The sequence below is a fragment of the Glycine soja genome, chromosome 4, assembly GCF_004193775.1.
Source record: "Glycine soja cultivar W05 chromosome 4, ASM419377v2, whole genome shotgun sequence".
NCBI lineage: Eukaryota > Viridiplantae > Streptophyta > Magnoliopsida > Fabales > Fabaceae > Glycine > Glycine soja.
The window spans coordinates 48,569,197-48,587,847 of record NC_041005.1 but is presented as its reverse complement, the minus strand read 5'-3'; the positions used below and the strand labels follow the sequence as shown (position 1 = coordinate 48,587,847).

The 18,651-nt window shown below is 33.9% G+C and overlaps 3 protein-coding genes across 3 annotated transcripts; 2 read left to right on the top strand and 1 right to left on the bottom strand.

Annotated features, from left to right (window-relative positions):
- LOC114410140 (ABC transporter F family member 5-like) lies at positions 1-5,136 on the top strand. Its single transcript, XM_028373942.1, has 9 exons — positions 1-994; positions 1,648-1,989; positions 2,435-2,575; positions 2,680-2,859; positions 2,989-3,144; positions 3,726-3,827; positions 3,918-4,046; positions 4,669-4,773; positions 4,888-5,136. The coding sequence occupies exons 1-9, from the start codon at positions 155-157 to the stop codon at positions 4,981-4,983; spliced, it is 2,091 nt and encodes a 696-aa protein (XP_028229743.1). The 5' UTR covers positions 1-154; the 3' UTR covers positions 4,984-5,136.
- A 1,949-nt stretch (positions 5,137-7,085) lies between these two features.
- LOC114410139 (programmed cell death protein 2-like) lies at positions 7,086-9,683 on the top strand. The gene is made up of 5 exons (XM_028373940.1): positions 7,086-7,315; positions 7,434-7,860; positions 7,965-8,208; positions 8,312-8,513; positions 8,997-9,683. The coding sequence occupies exons 1-5, from the start codon at positions 7,211-7,213 to the stop codon at positions 9,123-9,125; spliced, it is 1,107 nt and encodes a 368-aa protein (XP_028229741.1). The 5' UTR covers positions 7,086-7,210; the 3' UTR covers positions 9,126-9,683.
- Positions 9,684-14,332: 4,649 nt separating this feature from the next.
- LOC114410138 (probable WRKY transcription factor 50) lies at positions 14,333-17,038 on the bottom strand. Its single transcript, XM_028373939.1, has 3 exons — positions 16,732-17,038; positions 16,415-16,564; positions 14,333-14,744 (listed from the first exon to the last, which is right to left on the bottom strand). Exons 1-3 carry the CDS (start codon positions 16,971-16,973, stop codon positions 14,546-14,548), a joined length of 591 nt encoding a protein of 196 aa, XP_028229740.1. The 5' UTR covers positions 16,974-17,038; the 3' UTR covers positions 14,333-14,545.
- Between the last annotated feature and the right edge of the window lie 1,613 nt (positions 17,039-18,651).

Sequence of the window (18,651 nt, the reverse complement as noted above, 5' to 3'; positions counted from 1 at the left end):
CCGAGACAACATATCCTTCTACCTACACAAAATTACAAAACCCAGTGAAGGAAGCGCAAAATTTTCCAACAGTTGGCGAAACTGGTTTATGGGTTGAAGTCTGGTTCAGGATTTGTGGGGGAAGAGAAGAGCACTCACACCATATCCATTATCAATGGACTTGGCCGCGAAGCTTCACCACTTAGACCTGACCGGCGTGGTCATTTTGGACGCCCGAAAGCCCTCCGCACTCCGCCACCTTCCGCCACGCGTTCTCAGCAGAACAAACACCAACACCAATTTGATTTACACGAACCGGTTCTCGGGCCCACCGAGGCCCAATTCCGCTTCCTCAACGGGCCTGTCCATGATAACCGTCGAGGACGATATCGAGTCTCTTTTCTCCGAGACGAACTCGGAGGAGGAGCGGCGCGTGAGGAAGCAACCGAGCATTGGGGCGTCGGGGATTTCCTCCGGGGTGAAGCTCGAAAACGTGGGGAAAGCCTACAAGGGCGTGACGGTGCTGAAGGACGTGAGCTGGGAGGTGAAGAAGGGGGAGAAGGTGGGCCTGGTCGGCGTGAACGGCGCCGGGAAGACGACGCAGATGAGGATAATCGCGGGCCTTGAGGAGCCGGATTTCGGGAACGTGGTGAAGGCGAAGGCGAACATGAAAATCGCGTTTCTGAACCAGGAGTTCGAGGTGGCGCCGAGCAGGACGGTGAGGGAGGAGTTCATGAACGCATTCAAGGAGGAGATGGAGGTGGCAGGGAAGCTGGAGAAGGTGCAGAAGGCGCTCGAGGGTGCCGTTAATGATTTGGAGCTCATGGGGAGGCTCTTGGATGAGTTCGATTTGCTTCAGAGGAGGGCGCAGAATGTGAACTTGGATGAGGTTGATGCCAAGATTAGTAAGTTGATGCCTGAGCTTGGTTTTGCTCCTGAGGATTCTGATAGGCTGGTCGCGTCTTTCAGTGGAGGCTGGCAGATGAGGATGTGTCTCGGCAAGATTCTACTTCAGGTGTGTTAATGCTTCATGTTGGATTGTCCTGAATCATCTTGAAATATCAGCTAATGTTATTTCAAGTAAATGTTCACATGTTTGTTTTCATGTTGAGGAATTACTTCAATTGATTTTGAGTTGAGCTAACTTTTAGCTTTTACGTTGGATTAAATGTTTTATATCGAATTCTACTAGTAACTTACTTTTAGAATAGAAACATCTAAATATAAATCACATTACTTGAAAATTAAATTTAACCAAAATCAATTCTACAAGCATTTATCCAAACACATACTTAGTTGTAGTGCATGTTTGGTTCAATGTCTCAACATTGGACTCATGTCAAGCTGAAAGTTACTATTAGTAGCTTTTGCATTTTTCTTTGGTTTGTCCTGAAAAGTTGGGAATACGTACGATGAAATGCCAATCCAAATACATTGATACTTCACAATATGGTGCTATTTGTATAGGATACTGCGTGTTCAGCCATCACGTGGGTGTCATTTGCACTTTGACATACACTTTATTGCTTTGCTTTGTTTAGAAAGGAATAATTCAATTTCCTGGGTGATAAAATGTCTCACTGAGTACACTGTTTTGTGGTGTAGATGATGCGTGTTTGAGTGTTGCAAGTGTTGATGATAAGAATGGGAACTTATGTTTGTTTGCAGGAGCCTGATTTGTTGCTGTTAGATGAGCCTACAAATCACCTTGATCTTGACACCATTGAGTGGCTTGAAGACTATCTTAACCAGCAGGATGTTCCAATGGTTATCATATCCCATGATCGAGCTTTTCTTGATCAGCTGTGTACAAAAATTGTGGAAACTGACATGGGTGTGTCCAGGACGTTTGAGGGGAATTACTCTCAGTATGTAATTTCAAAAGCAGCATGGATTGAAGCACAGTATGCTGCATGGGAGAAGCAGCAGAAAGAAATTGAGCAGACAAGAGACTTGATAAGTAGATTAGGTGCTGGAGCAAATTCTGGCCGTGCTTCTTCTGCCGAGAAGGTATATGTCAAGAATATATTTTCCCAAGTTTAAAGGGTTGTTCATGAATTTATTTTATATCTAACATGTCTTTATGCTAGGGCTGTTTGAGCTTGAAGTGTACAAGTCTACCATAGCTTGCGATGAAATTTAATTTTCATTTAGAAGAATAAGGCTGCCAAGGATCAAACTCCTAATCACTTGGTTATAATTTAAGAAGGCTCTAATACCATGTCAAGAATCAACACTCCCGAAAGCTTAATCTAATGGGTTATAGGAGTTCATAGACACTTTATTTTAACAAGTTATTAGCAATCTTACATAACTTAAGATGACTTAAAAACATGGTGCTTGTGTTAATTACACATACTAGTTTCATTGCATCCTGTCACATTGAATATTTTAATGATTTGTTGTTCTATGTTATTTGCTTAAAAGAATTTCCTTTCTTTATACATGACCACAGAAGCTGGAGAGACTTCAGGAAGAGGAACTAGTGGAGAAACCTTTTGAACGGAAACAAATGAAAATCAGGTTCCCTGAGCGTGGAAGGAGTGGAAGATCTGTTGTAGCAATTAATAACTTGGAATTTGGCTTTGAGGATAAGGTGAGTTAGCATGATCTTATTATTGAAAACCTGATCATTAAAATACCTTACTGTCTGTATGTCATCGTTATATGATATCAACTGATCATGTTTTACTGTGCCAGACACTTTTCAAAAAGGCAAATCTTACAATTGAAAGGGGAGAAAAAATTGCCATTATTGGTCCAAATGGATGTGGCAAGAGTACTTTACTGAAATTGATTATGGGTTTGGAAAAGCCAACCGGGGGTGAAGTTTTGCTTGGGGAGCATAATGTATTACCTAACTATTTTGAGCAGAATCAGGTGTGCTACTTTAACCTAGGAAATGTTAATTGTAATTCAATTGATGAATTTGCTACCAGTTCCTGTTCTTTATGTCAACAAATTTGTGTGGTTAATAATTTTTTAGTGCTGACTTCATTTATTTAACAGGCTGAGGCACTTGATCTGGAAAAAACAGTGCTCGAGACAGTAGAGGAAGCTGCAGAGGACTGGAGGATTGATGATATTAAAGGGCTTCTTGGGCGTTGTAATTTTAAAGCTGATATGCTTGACCGAAAAGTTTCACTATTGAGTGGTGGTGAGAAGGTAAATTCAAGATTTGTGTCTTCTTTTTCAGTTGACATTTATTTAGCATTTGTGAGCAACATAACATTCAAATTCCAACTTAATTCTATGACTGAATGGTTCACTTTTTGGAATTAAGTTTGTTATTCATATTAGTTAACCGAGAATCTTTTGACGAATGTTAGTTTTATTAGTTAATTGAGAATTACTTTGTTACCTGCAGATTTGTGTGAATTTTCTGTTAATTGTAATAGACATTTTGAAAATCTCATACTAGATGTTCAAGTGGTTATTGCTTGAGTAAAAGCTTTGATGATTGTCTTGAATGAAATATAGGAATCAAGAAGAGTTGTAATTGCTAAATGATATTAAGACCATCCAACCTCAAGCATTGAGAAATGAGGGGCAATGTTTTTCCACCCATAAATGTATTCGATAATCTCAGGATGCATGCATTCCTTTAGTCACTTTCTTGAACTGTAGCATCAAGAATAGTATATACATGAATGGCTTTGGTAGTTTCATTGCAATGTTCCACTCTTTCTCACTCTTTGCATATGATGCTTAAATATTTGGATTTATCCCGTTTTGTGTTTTACTAGGCACGGCTGGCCTTTTGCAAATTCATGGTAAAGCCATCAACTATGCTTGTGTTGGATGAACCAACCAATCACTTGGATATACCTTCTAAAGAAATGCTCGAGGTTTGTCTCACTTTTGTCATATGCTTTTCTATATAAAATAAAAAGCTTGTTGTCACCTTTCAGCCTGCTGATTTCTGATTCTTCTCCCAGGAAGCAATAAATGAATACCAGGGCACTGTTATCACAGTATCTCATGACCGATACTTTATAAAGCAAATAGTTAATAGAGTGATAGAAATTAAAGATGGCACCATACAGGATTATGCAGGTGATTACGATGTAAGTTAATCGATCCCTTGATCTCTTCTCTTACCCTACCCTTTCTGTGGCTCATTGAGTGTGATAGTATACAATTTATTTTATTTTTATATTTTAGGATTAGAGTTAGTTTAAAAAGGGTTAAGTGAACTTTATTCATGACGCAATTGATCCTAGGAACTCATTGATCATTTGTACAATGCGTTTTTTAGTTGTACTATTTTCTTATAAACTTTTTTATGTTTGAATCATTGGCAGTATTTTGGTGTTTAATATTATCTAGATGCTTAGGATGATTTTGGATACCTGACTGCACTTGATCCTCAATTGTTTTATATTATCCCCTGCTTGATTCTCAATTCTCTTATATGTTATCCCAGTTACCCCCTACTCGATGATCTTTTTCATGTCTAGTCTCAGTTGTGTATATAATATTATTATATTTAATTTATGGTAACTTCAAGATCATTTTCCGACACTATATTTTCATTGAAATGATTTAATAGACATTGAATTGTAATATTTTGGCTTCTTATATAGCTCATTTAAACCTCATCCGGTTTTGTTTATATTCAATGACAAGACCAGCCATTGCATGGCTCATTATAGGTTTCTAACATGTTGAAATCTAAAAAAATTGCAGTATTATTTAGAGAAGAATTTTGATGCTAGGGAAAGAGAACTTGAACGCGAGGCTGAGCTTGATAGCAAAGCTCCTAAAGTGAAAGCCAAATCTAAGATGTCCAAGGTAAACTTTTGTTAGTTAAATCCATGAGATGTCCAAGGTTAACACTAAACAGTATTGCATAATTTCCAGGGAGCTTGTAAATTCGTTTCTTTCTTTCTGTTTTTGCAATAACAGGCTGAGAAAGAGGCACGGAAGAAACAAAAGATGCAGGCCTTTCAGGCAGCAAAACAGAAGTCCAAAGGCGTGAAAAATGCCAAGAGATGGAATTGAGTGAACCATTTCATTGTTACACTAATTTACCGCCAGAAGGTGATGTAGCTAGCATATTGGGTTAAGCTACACAGCCTTTGTATAATCATGTATCTATTCACTAACTCATTTACGGAAATATAAAAGGATGATTACACCATATGTGATTCTCAACTGCGACTTGCTAACCCTCTCCCCCTTCCCCCGTCGTATTATTTTCATCTATTATGCTAATTTACTCGTGAATTCCCTAATAAATTGAAGAAAGCAGCTGGCCCTGATATCAATTTTTTTTAACGGTAGTAATCGAAAACAAGTATTAAGAGACTTACAATTCTTACACACTCTATTCAATCAATTAAGCTGGATAAATAACTTGTGTTGAAAAAGCTTTTTTTAGGCTTAACAACTTTATATATATATATATATATATATAATAAATAGTTAAATTGGTAATTAAAGTATTTTTCTCTTTTAAGTAATCTTTAAAGTAATGAAATTATATAAATATTCTTTAAAATGTTAAAAATCATGCTACAAATTTTTTGAAGTATTGGAACTTTTTTCAAATTAATCTAAATATGTTAATATAGAGTTGACTGATGGATTTTTATTAATTAAGAACTACTTATAATTTTATTATTTTAAGAATTATTTAATAGATAATAGTACTTTATGGATTAAATTTATGATTTATTTTTTATATTTGATGGAGTAGAATGAATATTTTTTTATCTGTAAAAAACAAACAAACAAGAAGCTAAAAAAGCAATAAATAAAAAAAATCTAAGTTAGATATAGAACAGCCGTGGCATCCACAAGGATCAGAGAACTTAGAGCTGGGGGAGAAGAATCCCATACATGAAGAGGAGCCAAGGAAGAAGCTCCATGCTTTGCCAACCAGTCAGCACAGAAGTTTGCTTGTTTATTGACATTATGAATTGAGGCATTCCAGTCTAATTGAAGAATCTGCTTAATCTTGTAGATAATTGCATGATAAAGAATGAATACAGTAGGTATACTGTCCAACTTATATATAGATCAATACTGTAGGTAAATGACTTGAGTAACTACTAAGCTTGTTGTACAACAATTTATAGTGTTTGGATAACATCAAAGAGAAAAATTCTACCCCATAAAACCATGGTGATAATAACATGAAAAAGTAGAAATGTCTATTTGTTTCTTTGCCTTCACTATGAAAAATCATTTATTATTTCTCACCATGAATCTGATTCAGACACACTATAACTCGGTAACATTTGTCATTATACCCTAACGGCTAACACTTCCTTAAGCAGGAGAGTGAATGGATGACACTCCCAGCTTGGACATTAGTGGCTGAAATGGGGAAATATCAAGGGGTTTTATGAAGAAATGTGCAAGCTAATTGAGAGTAGATGGGAGAGTTGGAATTGAAGTTTTTCTCTGACAATGAGGCAATCTATATCAAAATGTTTTGTGTGTCCCTGAAAGCTAGTGCCTAGTATGTTTCGCAGTTCAACAAAGGAGGAGGGATGAAAGGAAGCGAGAGATCTTGTTACAAGTATTTGAGCCATTGAAGCTCACAATAGTGGATCCAAACATTGGTATTCTGCATCAGAAGAAGAGCGTGAGGGAGGTGCCAAGAAAGATGCAGAATCTAGTGATGGATCAGTGAATGATGGGATAGAGTCACTAAAGGCCTTCAATTGGAAAGAGGAATTTGTGGAAAAGAATAAGCCTCGAGTTGGAGCACCTCGAAGACGAATTCAATTGTGGGGATGAATCAAGTAAAAAACTTGAACGAGTCTAAATCTATGACTATGCTTGGTGAGGGATTTGGTCTGTCTGAGTATGAAAAAATGTGCTCATGGTCATGGAAGACTACATTACGAGGTATAAGAATTTCTCTGGAATATAAATAAAAAGCTATATACTATTCTTTCACACCAAATTTGAAACCAAGAAAGATGTACTTTTGAGACCTCAACTCCAACTTAGTTCTGAGATGCTCAAATGTAGAATAGTAGAAGTAAAGCATAGACATGTTATTAGTTTATTGTTTTGTCGTGATCCACATGTTATTTATATACTTTTTCATATAAAGAATATTATTTTAATTTTTATATAAAAACTTATGTAGAAAGTAAATGAGTTAAGTTGAAGTTTGTAAACCCATCCAGGCAGTACTTGTGGTTTGTTTGACTAAACCCTAGGAGTAGGAGCCGCTTTTTGGTTGCGACTTGGGAGGAAGAAGAAGAAGAAGATGTCTGCAACTGCAAGTTCAACTTTGCTAGGCATGCCGGGGCCATGGGCTTACGATTATCACGAGCCATCTGATCCCTATACAACTAAAATTGGAGGACTCCCTGTAAACTACTCACTCTTCTCTTTTCTTCTTTTCAATCGCGCACAATTTTCGAACACTGAATTCATATTAGTTTTTTTCGTGAAATTGGTTTTTAAGATTGGTTTATATTTGATGACAGGACTGGCCCCTTCCCATAAACACCGATTTGCTTCGCTGCGCCGAGTGCGCCGGCCAACTATGTCTGGTGGCGCAGGTTTACGCTCCCCTTTCTCACCACCGGACTCTCTTCGTTCTCGGTTGCGTCTCGCCCAATTGCGGAACCGCTTGGCGCGTTCTTCGACTTCAGAACGTTGCTGACGTGGACACCTCTCAGCAAAAACACGCCGCGTCCGTTGCTGAAGTTCCAATTGCCACCGTGTCGGACGACGACGACGACGACGCAATTGACATGGATTTCGAACAACTCGGTAAGGCACTCTTCGAAGCCGGGACGCTCGCTTCCAACACCAAGCGCAAGAAACCGCGGAAGAAATGCCAGAACAAGCTCCCTTCGTCTTCTCCACATCCAAAAACAACAACAACTATAGTTCAAAATGACGTGCCTGGTAACTGTTTGTGATAAAATTGATGTAATTAGTACTACTATTAGTTACCTAATGTTGTGATAAAATTGATGTCATTGGTTATTGTGTTTGTTGGTTGTTTTCAGTGGTGCCATGCTTTTATATATATGCACAGGAAGAGCAGTCTTTGGGGGATATTAGTTCTGTATGTTCTAGTTACTCGTCCCTTTCTATTAAAGGGAATGGAAGTGACGTGGAGGATCCCGATCCTTCACAGGCTGAAGAAACCTGGGAAAAGGAACAATATGAATACGATAAAGCTTTGAATGCCGATAGGACGTACCTCAAGTTCAAGAAACGATTGGACGCGTATCCTGAGCAATGTTTTAGGTGTGGAAACAGATGATTATTTGATGTGGACTATAGTGTTAAACACGTATTCGTTCCTATTTGTGTGGCTTACTAACATGTTTTTCTTATAATTTCTGTGTAGATATTCATATGGTGGGAGACCAATTTTAGCTGCAGCTGATAAAATAAACCCCGGCAGTTGCAGTCTCTGTGGCAGACCAATGCAATTTGAGATGCAGCTGATGCCTCCATTACTATACTTTCTTCAGGAAGCACTTGGTGACCAAAGAAAGATGGTGGAAAAATGGGATTGGATGACCCTTATTGTATATACTTGCTCAGAGGTTGGTATTCTTCCATTGCCGACTTCATAAGTTTTCCTTACCCATTTACAAGTTTCACTATATAAGAAAGGCTTTGCAGTGATAAAGCTGTTAGATGCCAATTGTATCTATAGTATGTACCATGCTAGTTATATCAGCCAGATGCTTGCTTATTAAAAAATGCAGCCATCCCTCGAAACCTGGTTGATTGTCCAGCCATTTTACCCCTTCATATTAGCCTTAGTTGCTATATTTCCTCCTTTAAACATTTTGCATTTTCTGATTTTGATTCAACTATCTTCATTGTGTTTCATTGATGGGAGTATAAGGTGTCTGTGTTTTGTGCAAACAATGTATGGCTGCAGACAACTAGGTTTGTATTTAGAGATTTGTTCTTTATTTTGTGGAAGGATGTTGTAGGTTTAAATGTTTTAGAGAATAATGTCTATCTTGTGAACTTGTCTTTTTGTGCCTATTGTGTTCTTATGTCTTTGATTTTCTCAGAGTTGCTGTGAAGGGATTGAACAAGCAAAGTCCAATAACAAGGGCTGGATTATAGCAGAGGAGGCAGTTGTAGCTCAATGTGAGGAACCCTTGGCCGTTCAGCTTGGTGTTGAGGAAGCTATAGCTTAATCAAAGAAAAGGAGTTAGCAGTGTGTTACTTAGTATTGGAATTGCATTTACAAAGTAAGATTTGGTGAGTTGAAATTGTGTCTGGTGTATCCATTTGGACCTTCTAACCTGCTACACAATACTCCTGGCTTGAGCTAGAGAGCAACAAGATGGATGTTGCATACGCTGCCTTCCCTGGTCTTTCTAAACAAGTTATGTTCAATTGTTTATAATTTTGAAGCAGGCTTCCGTAGGCTCTCAAATTGTAGAACAACCAGGTGGAGTCACATGCCAACACACTCATAAATGGTCACATCATCACAAATGTCTCAATTTAAATGATTGCTGGTTTAAGTTGAAGAATATTTCTCATGGATTCTCCTTCATGAATTCAGTGTCTGATTCATTTGAATTGTAAATGTTAGTTTTTGGTCATGGGCATGTAGTCCATATTTTAGGTGTTCACATAATTTTTATCAATTGTTGCAGATATAGGAACGAATTCTTAATGAAATTTTTACCTATGGAAGTTTGCTTTAAAATCAAATAATATTTGTTGCAGTTAAGTGGTTCTTATAAGTGTTTGTAGCCGTAAAAAAAGTACACAATATATACCATATGTGCTTTTAATAACCGTCTCTGAATATGGTGGGCACTGGCATTTTAGTTACGTACTTACGTTATTTGTTCTTCAAAACTATGGAAATGAACACATGAAACGTTACGATAGTTGCAAGGGAGAGATGTGTACTTAATGTGCATCAACTGATTTGTGCTAATTTGTACGTCATTTACGCACTCCTGGCTGAATTTGAAGAATGATTTGGACGCAAAAGAGAATATTACAGTTGTTCTCCAGAAATTCTCCATGTTCTTATATGTTGTAGCAGGCGTAAAAAAGTCGAGAATTACTTGAGGCAAAAGAGAAAAAAAAACTGACACCCCATTTGTACACATGTATGTGCAGAAAGCACACGATTTGCGATTCCCAGAAAATTAACCACTTCGGCGACGGATTTGAACACAAGTTATGAAGAGGGCAAGAGATAAAAGGAAGTGTAAGATAAAGATTGGTCGGAATGAAATTTGCATTGTAGGCACTATGTACCAAATGATTCATGTCATGGGAGGGTGAAGGAACCTAGCACACAAAGAAATTAATAATGATTGCACCATAATTTATTATTAGTCACAAAATTCAATGTTTTAATGGTTAATCTGAAAATTATTGGTTGGAAATTACTTTTTTAATAACGGTATTGCTGCTAGTTAGGGGTGGAAATAGGTTGTCAAGTAGCCTATAATGAATTTTTTAGGTCTGAGTTTTATCAAAGATCTTTATTTTGGACCTTTTTAAAGATCTAACCTGGTCTAGAAACCTTTTTAGAAGCCTTCTTCACAATAAACCTTTAATATCTCTTTGATAGTTGTTTTTATCAAAGAAATAATACACCTTCTATGATAGACTAAATAAGGTCTTAATATATAATTTGACTTAATTTTTAATCTAATGTTAATTTAGTTGATAGTCTTATAAATATATTAATGATATAGACTGAAATCACCATATATAAAATAATCCAAAAAAAAAGAGAACCTCATACTTGAGATAACATCATCCAAGTCTATCGAACCAACATATTAACTATTACAAACAAGACAATCACTAGCTCCTTCATATCATACACGGTCACACCATAAGAATTTCAATGCAGCAAAATGATAGAAGTTTGGTGCTAAACTGGACAATTAAGCCTAATATTTATTCCTTGAAATTCAATTCATATTTATCCATTGAAAATGGCAAAATGCAAATACAGACACAAAACATTTCCTAAAATGAAACACTCAAATATGGAATGAATTGATCAATTTCAAAATAACTATATTTTCTAATTTTTAAATCCTCAAAGCCTACATGTTTGCTACAACTTAAATTAAATTTTCAGTTTTTAGCTATTTTTGTTAAAAGTTAGAAAAAGAATTTCAGCTTGTTTGGATATTTGGACAATTGCATTGCTAAAAAAATTTCAGCTTGTTTGGATATTTTAGCTTAAATATAGAAAAAAGCTTTTTCTAAAAAAAAATAAGTTATTTTTATTAATATGAAAATTTGTAGCTTAACATTATTTTCCAACAACTTTTTTTTATATTTCAGTTATTTTTATACTATTTTATCATAAAAAAACTGGTTTTTTTTTGCATGCAAAAGAAATTAATTATCTTCAAATCACTCTTTAGCAAACTTACACAAACAAAAATTAATTTTTTGATTATAATCGATTCTAACAATAATCAACTATACATATAATTGATTATTGAAATAATCTAATTTTTGCAATTATCCCAAATACACTCTTAACAATTAATTTTAACTTTAATTTTTAAGGTTAAATGTTACTTCTGATCTTTATGTTTAGTATTTTTTTTATTTTGATACATTAAATTTTAAAATTTTTTATGCTATGCTTGTGTCAAAACTTAAATTTGAAATAATTACACCTAAAATTATCATTATCTTTATTTTACATCAAACATTATAAATCACTAAAAAAGTATCGCATCTCCTCCAACCTAGATCTCCAAATCTAACATCATTTTTGTTGTTCCCTCCCACCTTGGAAACCTGTTTCTGCAACCTTAAATTATTTTCACCTGTTAAACTCAACACTAATCCTCTGTTTCGATTGAAAGAGAGAAAAATTTAAAATTTGAATGGAGAGAAAAAAAGTTTAAAATTTTTGTCTCTAGTAATCAATCTTTCTCTTTATTTTGTTTTCCTTTTCTCTCCCAAATCCAAAGGTTTTCAGATACAGAGGTCTGTTCAAAAAGAGTAAGAAGATGTTGAAGGTTTAGGTGTCTAGCTCGGCAGAGATATTGGAAGAGGAAGCGTCCGTAGAGTCAGACAGGGTAAAATTTCAGATTCTGACGAAACTCTGGTATGAAATTTTGAACCCTCACTTGTTTGTTGCCTTGCACTTTTGTTGTGCACCGATAAGAAGACGTTACGCTACTCTGGCTTTTAGATCTAAATTGACCACAAATTCCAAATTGTTTCTTGTTAGATTTGCCCATTACAAAAGCTTAAGCTACTCGTATGAACAAAAAACGTAAACAACAACTAAAAGGAAGATGGGTTGTTGAGCTTGATTTAGGCTCAATATGACAAAACCTGTGCGATTCATGTTTGAGAGAAGGTGAAAGCCGGAAGGGAAAAACTATTTTGAAAGGACGGGAAACAAATTTCTGGCGGTTATTATACTTAATAACCATTATTATATTAAATTAATTGTTTTAAAATTAAAAATTTAACCAAACACCATTATTACAGGAAAATTGAAAAAAGAATCAAAAGAAAGCATAAAAACGTAATAAATCTAATAAAATAAATGTATCAAAATTTAACAAATACTAAAATATAAAGGATAAAAAATAACATTTAATCATTTTTTAAAAAACATTACTGAAAATGAAAGTGTATCACATTCAAGAAGCCCAAAATGACCCGTCAGCCCGGAGGACATAATTAAAAAGAAAATATTTAAGACATTTTTTTTGGGTAAAAGTGCACCTATTTGGACTGATTGAAGTCTGACGTGGGCTGAAGATGCTGGTTTAGAATTGCTATTGGCACCCAAATATATCCCAAAGATTTCTTAAAAACCGGTTCATAAGGGATAATCTACCCAACTATATAAGCACTTATCAAATTTGTTCATTGCTTATCCATTCAGATCATTCTGCTTTTGCAGTGGGCTTTGTAAAGGGGTTTGCTGGTTCATATTGCAGCTGTCTCTGGTTTATTTGTTTCCTAATTTGTATCAAAATTTCCTGACTTAAGTATTTCTTGTACTCAACTGAATATATTTCTTTTTTCTTAATAAAAATTTGGAAATCTTTTACGTGTTGAGTTGTGTATGACAAAGCCTAGTTATGTAGTTAGGATGATTTATAATAACATTTACTGAGGATGACCATGGATGATTTATATTATTCGCTTAGGATGTTGGCGTCCATTGACGGCTCCCCAGTACTAACCACTACTTGATGGAGTTGGATTTTCATCGTAGAGAAATACTTGTGTCGATCTTTTGACAAATTAAAATTAGTATATTAAACTACTTTACATTTTTAATATATGTCATTATATGATACAAAAACTTATTTAATCATTTAATGTAAAATGATATAATATGCATCTATCGATCGGTTTGTACCTTGGAAGCACCTATCACGTGTTTGATTTCTGTATCACGGTTTCGTTCATAAAATATCTATGATGGAAAAAACATAAAAAGGTGGTTGGAATGTTTGGCTTTATCCTGACAAATCCTTTGACACAACATAATTTCTTGAATAAGTCAAGTATACATTTGATCCTTTTTTCATGTTGAGTTTAATTAATAAAGACAAACTCGTTATTTTTTTTTCCATTACTTCTGTTGTTTATGTGTCCAATGATTTTGATAATTTGACTTTATTTTGGCACCGGTCATTTGACTTTGTCTCAATTAATACACTTTGATTGCCTTAAATTGATTGCATTTCATTTAATCTAGATTTATCTAGCTACTTAAAATTATTATACACATTTTTACATTCAGTCGTTCGTAGCTTTATAGGTTTCTACATAAACAAATATTTAAGATCTAAAAGAAGATTTCCTATAGAGTGAATTGCAGTGTTATAGAGAATGTGCTATTAGATTAGAAGTACGATAAAGATTGTATTGCTAGCAGCTCCTCCTTGTCAATCACAAACATCATCAGGTACTACGTTCTCCCAATATTCTTTTCGAAGTCATTAATTAATATTCCATCATATATATACTTAACAGTTGCAAATTAAATATTCGTGTCGCCGCCAGTTTATCTGGATACATCGAAGAATATAAATTTGAAAATGAAGGCTTGCATGGACAATGAAATGAGTAATTACACATGCAACAATATAGAAATAATTATGATTAATTAGGGAAATCGATAATAACCAATAGCTAATTACCAACTAAAACCTTTCCTTGCGCGCGAGGATATATATGCAAGGGATTGGGATGGTGTTATTCAGCGTGGATTGGCATGTGCATAATCAATATACATAAAATAATATCAGCAGGGGTTGGTTTTAGCCAAAAGGATTGAGTTTAACGAAAAAGATTAATCTCTCACAATATTAGTGAATAAGGTTCGAATTTCAGTGGAAAAAATATTCATATTTAATATCTCATAGTTCGAATAGGATTATATTGGTTCCAAAAAAAGAAGACAAATGGTGGGAAACCAAAAAAAAACGAAACATATAATAACGGTTATTGACCAGCAATATACGAAAGAACATATATATGTATATATGTCAAAAACACACACACACACACACACACATATATATATATATATATATATATATATATATATATATATATATTACTGTATTGAAGAGGATCATGAGTTTGCAGAAGGGTGCAGCTGGGGCCAATCATGGTTAGAATGCACCAAGGGAATTTGGCTGTAGTAGGCAGTCGACGGGCTCTCATGATTGTGGACACCGTCGTACGTTGTTAAAACATAGTTCGAGTCATCCCTGTCTCTTTCCACCCTTTTCTTCACATTGCATCCTTCACCTGAACACTTGTAGTAGTTCCTGCATCATCATCATCGATTAATAGTTAATTTGAAAACTAGAATTTATTATCTATTAAACTTAACAAATTTTAATGGAATAATTAATTAATTAAGCTGTAAGATGACCATATATATATATTTGTAATTTTTAATTAGATAATTTTATTTCAAAATTACCATTAGATTTAAAGTTTTTATCGCATAGATTATGTTTATAAAAAATTATATTAATTTAAGGTTATTTAATAGTCCACTAACATACATAAAATTTAACATAATTTATATTCTTAAAATATATAAAAATAATAACCCTTTGATTATATATTATAATTATTCAATTTTGATAAAATTTAACACAAATAATCAATTAATTAATGTTAATAGTTAATTATAATTTAATAAATGAATCAATAAAAAGTAAAAATCATATTTTAGGAATATATGATATATATATATATATATATATATATATATATATATTTATTTATTTTTTAGAAGAATTATACACAGATACAACATGAGTACTATCATATATCTCTCAACTTTTTAGAAGAACTATACAGCATATACGCACGCAAATACAATGATGTCAAACTGCAGGCAGCTTATGACGATGGGAGATCTACTTTTATTTCGCCAATACGTAATAACTTTAAACAGGAGTTCAAACTTGACAGCCTTCAAAATATTTTCACAGTTGCTAAATTCTAATTATATAAAGTCAGTCTAAAATATTAGTTGCCGTAAATATTAAATTATAACTAGTAAATATTTTTTTGTTTTTAATTTTTCTTATTCTTTTTATAGGCTATACCTGGCAGACAAGGGAGCTAAAGCCAGCAAAAGTGGCAATCATCGGAGTAGTGATGCACGTCACGGTCTTACAGATACACCCGTGTTCATAAAGAGATAATACTTGTCTAATTGTCGTAACCGCAAATTGAAACCATTTTGCTACTTTTATTAATCAAAACAAACGAACCCCACATACACTGAGCACTTAGAGTTAATTAATCCTTGACCACTTGCTTCTTAATTAAGCAGCTAAAAATGCATACATATTATCTAAGCTTCAATATGGGTCCATTGATAACACTCCAATCATGGAGGATTAAGGCCCAGAAGTCCTTGTCCCCCTCTTAAAATCATTATAAATATCAGCCGCCCCATGCACATTATTCATGTTTATCTAGCTAGGTATCACATATCGGGCCCAATATCCTATCCTATTTAACAGTGCATGGTTGACATGATTCCCGGATTTCCCCCTCCATTCATAATCATGTCTAGACATTGATTTGTTTAATCTAAATTCACCAACTTAGATCCTAACTTAATCTTTAAAATATAGTCGATCATTTCATGACACATGCAGGAAGGAAGTTGGAATATTAGAACAATAGATCGATCGAGTATGAGTTAACTATATCACATCAGATTCATTTTGTTTGCTAATATTCCTTCAATTCGATCCTAGTTTACTTTTCTTTGAACATTTTAATGTCTCAAAATACTTATTACTTAAAAAATGAAAAAAAAATATTAATTATTTTTTCAGAACTAACCTTGTTTATTAGTATTTAATTTTATACCTAAATACTTAAATGGATTCATAACAATATTCTAATTCTTTCAATAAAAACATTTTTGATAATAAAATTAAATAGAGAGATAGAGAATATTTATTACCTTGGGTTGGGATTGTTCTTCACTGTCTTCTTTCCGTATTTCCTCCATTTATATCCATCATCCATAACCTCAAGCTGCGATCTGGTTCTAAACGTGATCATTTGACTCACTTCTTCCTTCTTTCGCTTTATCCCATTATTTTCGCACTTTCTGTCAAAGGAATCCATAATTTACTCTATATCAACGATTAAAATCCCTAGAACATTAGTTACCGTTTATGCATACTTACACACATAAAATAGCATAGAATACACGATATACCATTTTCTTGTTTAATGAAATATAAAAAAAAAAAAATCGAGACAAGAAGCACTTGCATATGCATGTTGGTGTTGCTGAAGGTTGCATCACCAAACCCATGACTGACATCGCTGGAGTTTCCTTTCTCCGATGATTCAGTTTCAGTGCTTTGTGACCAAGACTCTTGATTATCGACAGCATCTTCCAACACGAGATAATCAGATAGCATGAACTCGGAGGAAGGAGATTCCGTGTTTACTACGGCAGAGTGACGGTTATCATAAGGTTTAGGATTAGGGTTTCCAAAATAGTAATCCATTGAGGTAATAGCTAGATATGTGTCACTTGCAAAGAGCCAAAGACCCAAGAGACTTTGGCCTTTTTTCACGCCTTGAATGTATATAAATACAAATAATAATTTCAGAATAAAAGTAAATTGTGTTTTCTTTTTTCTTTTTAAATATGCTTGCTTTTAGAGTTGGAAGGATCCTTCCAAACACCTTCTTGGAAGATGCAGAGAACTGGCCTGACTGAGCTACATGTCAACACGAGAGACGTTAAGCTGACGTCTTTGTTATGACGTAGTAGCTATGGTAGGGCCTACTACTACTTTCAATTTGCACAATGGGTGAAAATGGAACCGTCAAGTCAGTGATATATACCATGTTGTTACTTTTTTAGACGATGCCGATCGATGTGGTGGTGTTATTCCTATTTCCTAGTCGTTTCATCATTTTCTTTAACTTAAATCAAATATATATGTATTATGTTGTGGCTATCCATCGACACTGGACCATCCCTGCTTATCTACAACTGGGTATGTATTGCAACTCGCAGGGCAACTTACTTCAGCCACTGATATATAATTGCCTCTAGATTCCGTGTTCACACTCAAATTCCCTTTGCAATATTTTTAAAAAGGTTTACTTATCTATATAGTTGTATATAATTGATATGTTTATTATTTGTTTAAGGGGACGAACGTTTTTGAAGCTGCATAGTATTTAATTTCACCCAAATGTAAATAGGTTACATGTTCTCTTAGCTTATTACATATTTCACGCAAAATCAAATGCTTTAATATTATCTAAGATTATTAATTTTCTCTGAAATTTTAAAATTAATTTAAATACATGTGGGATATATAAGAATATACGAAGCTTTCATATTTATATATCTTTTTATGCCGAGACTCATTACCGTGGGATTAAGATGAAAGATCAAGATTAAAATACTTAAAATTTAAATTAAAATCTCATTTAAATATAAAATTTATATAAGATTTATCAAGTAAAAAATCAAATATTTTAAACATTTAATTTAGGATAAGATCGTCATCACAGACAAAAGACCATGATGACATCAATCATAATGATAGTGATTGCGATAATGATGGTGATTGTCGTGATAATGATCTTGACATAAATTAAAATTTTAAAATATTTGATTTACTGTTTGGTAAATCTTATATAAATTTTACAATTAAATAAGACTTTAATTTGGATATAAAATATTTTAATCTTTGACATTTCATTTTTTTCTAATGGATAAGAATGATCATTCTCATTCTTACATAACATGATGATTCTCAAATGAAACGTCTATATATATATATATATATATGACTCATGTGGGGGAACACTTTGTCGAATGAGAATAATTAATAACAATCATCAATAAATTATATTTACATATTACCAAAATCATTTATGTCAAATTTTATAAAAATTGAATAACAACAAGAAGGTAATATAATGATTCATATTTTAGTCTATATGAACGAAGTAACAAATAATGTTGGATTAATATGAGATTTAACATATGTGATTGATGTAAAAATAACTTTCAATTTAATGGTGAGTTTTAAGAAAATATTATTCAGTTGAATATTGTTAAAGAATGGTGTAATAGTTGTCACATATGAGAACATCATCTTACATGAGAATGAGACTGTTAGATTAAAATGAAAGACACAATTAAAATATTTTAAATTCAAT

Excerpts from the sequence above, each read along its gene's own strand:
- LOC114410140 (XM_028373942.1), top strand. The coding sequence starts at position 155 with ATGGACTTGGCCGCGAAGCTTCACCACTTAGACCTGACCGGCGTGGTC. Across the intron at positions 3,828-3,917 it reads CTTCTAAAGAAATGCTCGAG|GAAGCAATAAATGAATACCA; the intron begins GTTTGTCTCACT and ends TTCTTCTCCCAG. Across the intron at positions 4,047-4,668 it reads ATTATGCAGGTGATTACGAT|TATTATTTAGAGAAGAATTT; the intron begins GTAAGTTAATCG and ends AAAAAATTGCAG.
- LOC114410139 (XM_028373940.1), top strand. The coding sequence starts at position 7,211 with ATGTCTGCAACTGCAAGTTCAACTTTGCTAGGCATGCCGGGGCCATGG. Across the intron at positions 8,209-8,311 it reads TATCCTGAGCAATGTTTTAG|ATATTCATATGGTGGGAGAC; the intron begins GTGTGGAAACAG and ends ATTTCTGTGTAG. Across the intron at positions 8,514-8,996 it reads TTGTATATACTTGCTCAGAG|AGTTGCTGTGAAGGGATTGA; the intron begins GTTGGTATTCTT and ends TGATTTTCTCAG.
- LOC114410138 (XM_028373939.1), bottom strand. The coding sequence starts at position 16,973 with ATGGATTACTATTTTGGAAACCCTAATCCTAAACCTTATGATAACCGT. Across the intron at positions 16,565-16,731 it reads AGCAACACCAACATGCATAT|AAAGTGCGAAAATAATGGGA; the intron begins GCAAGTGCTTCT and ends TTCCTTTGACAG. Across the intron at positions 14,745-16,414 it reads AAGAACAATCCCAACCCAAG|GAACTACTACAAGTGTTCAG; the intron begins GTAATAAATATT and ends ATGATGATGCAG.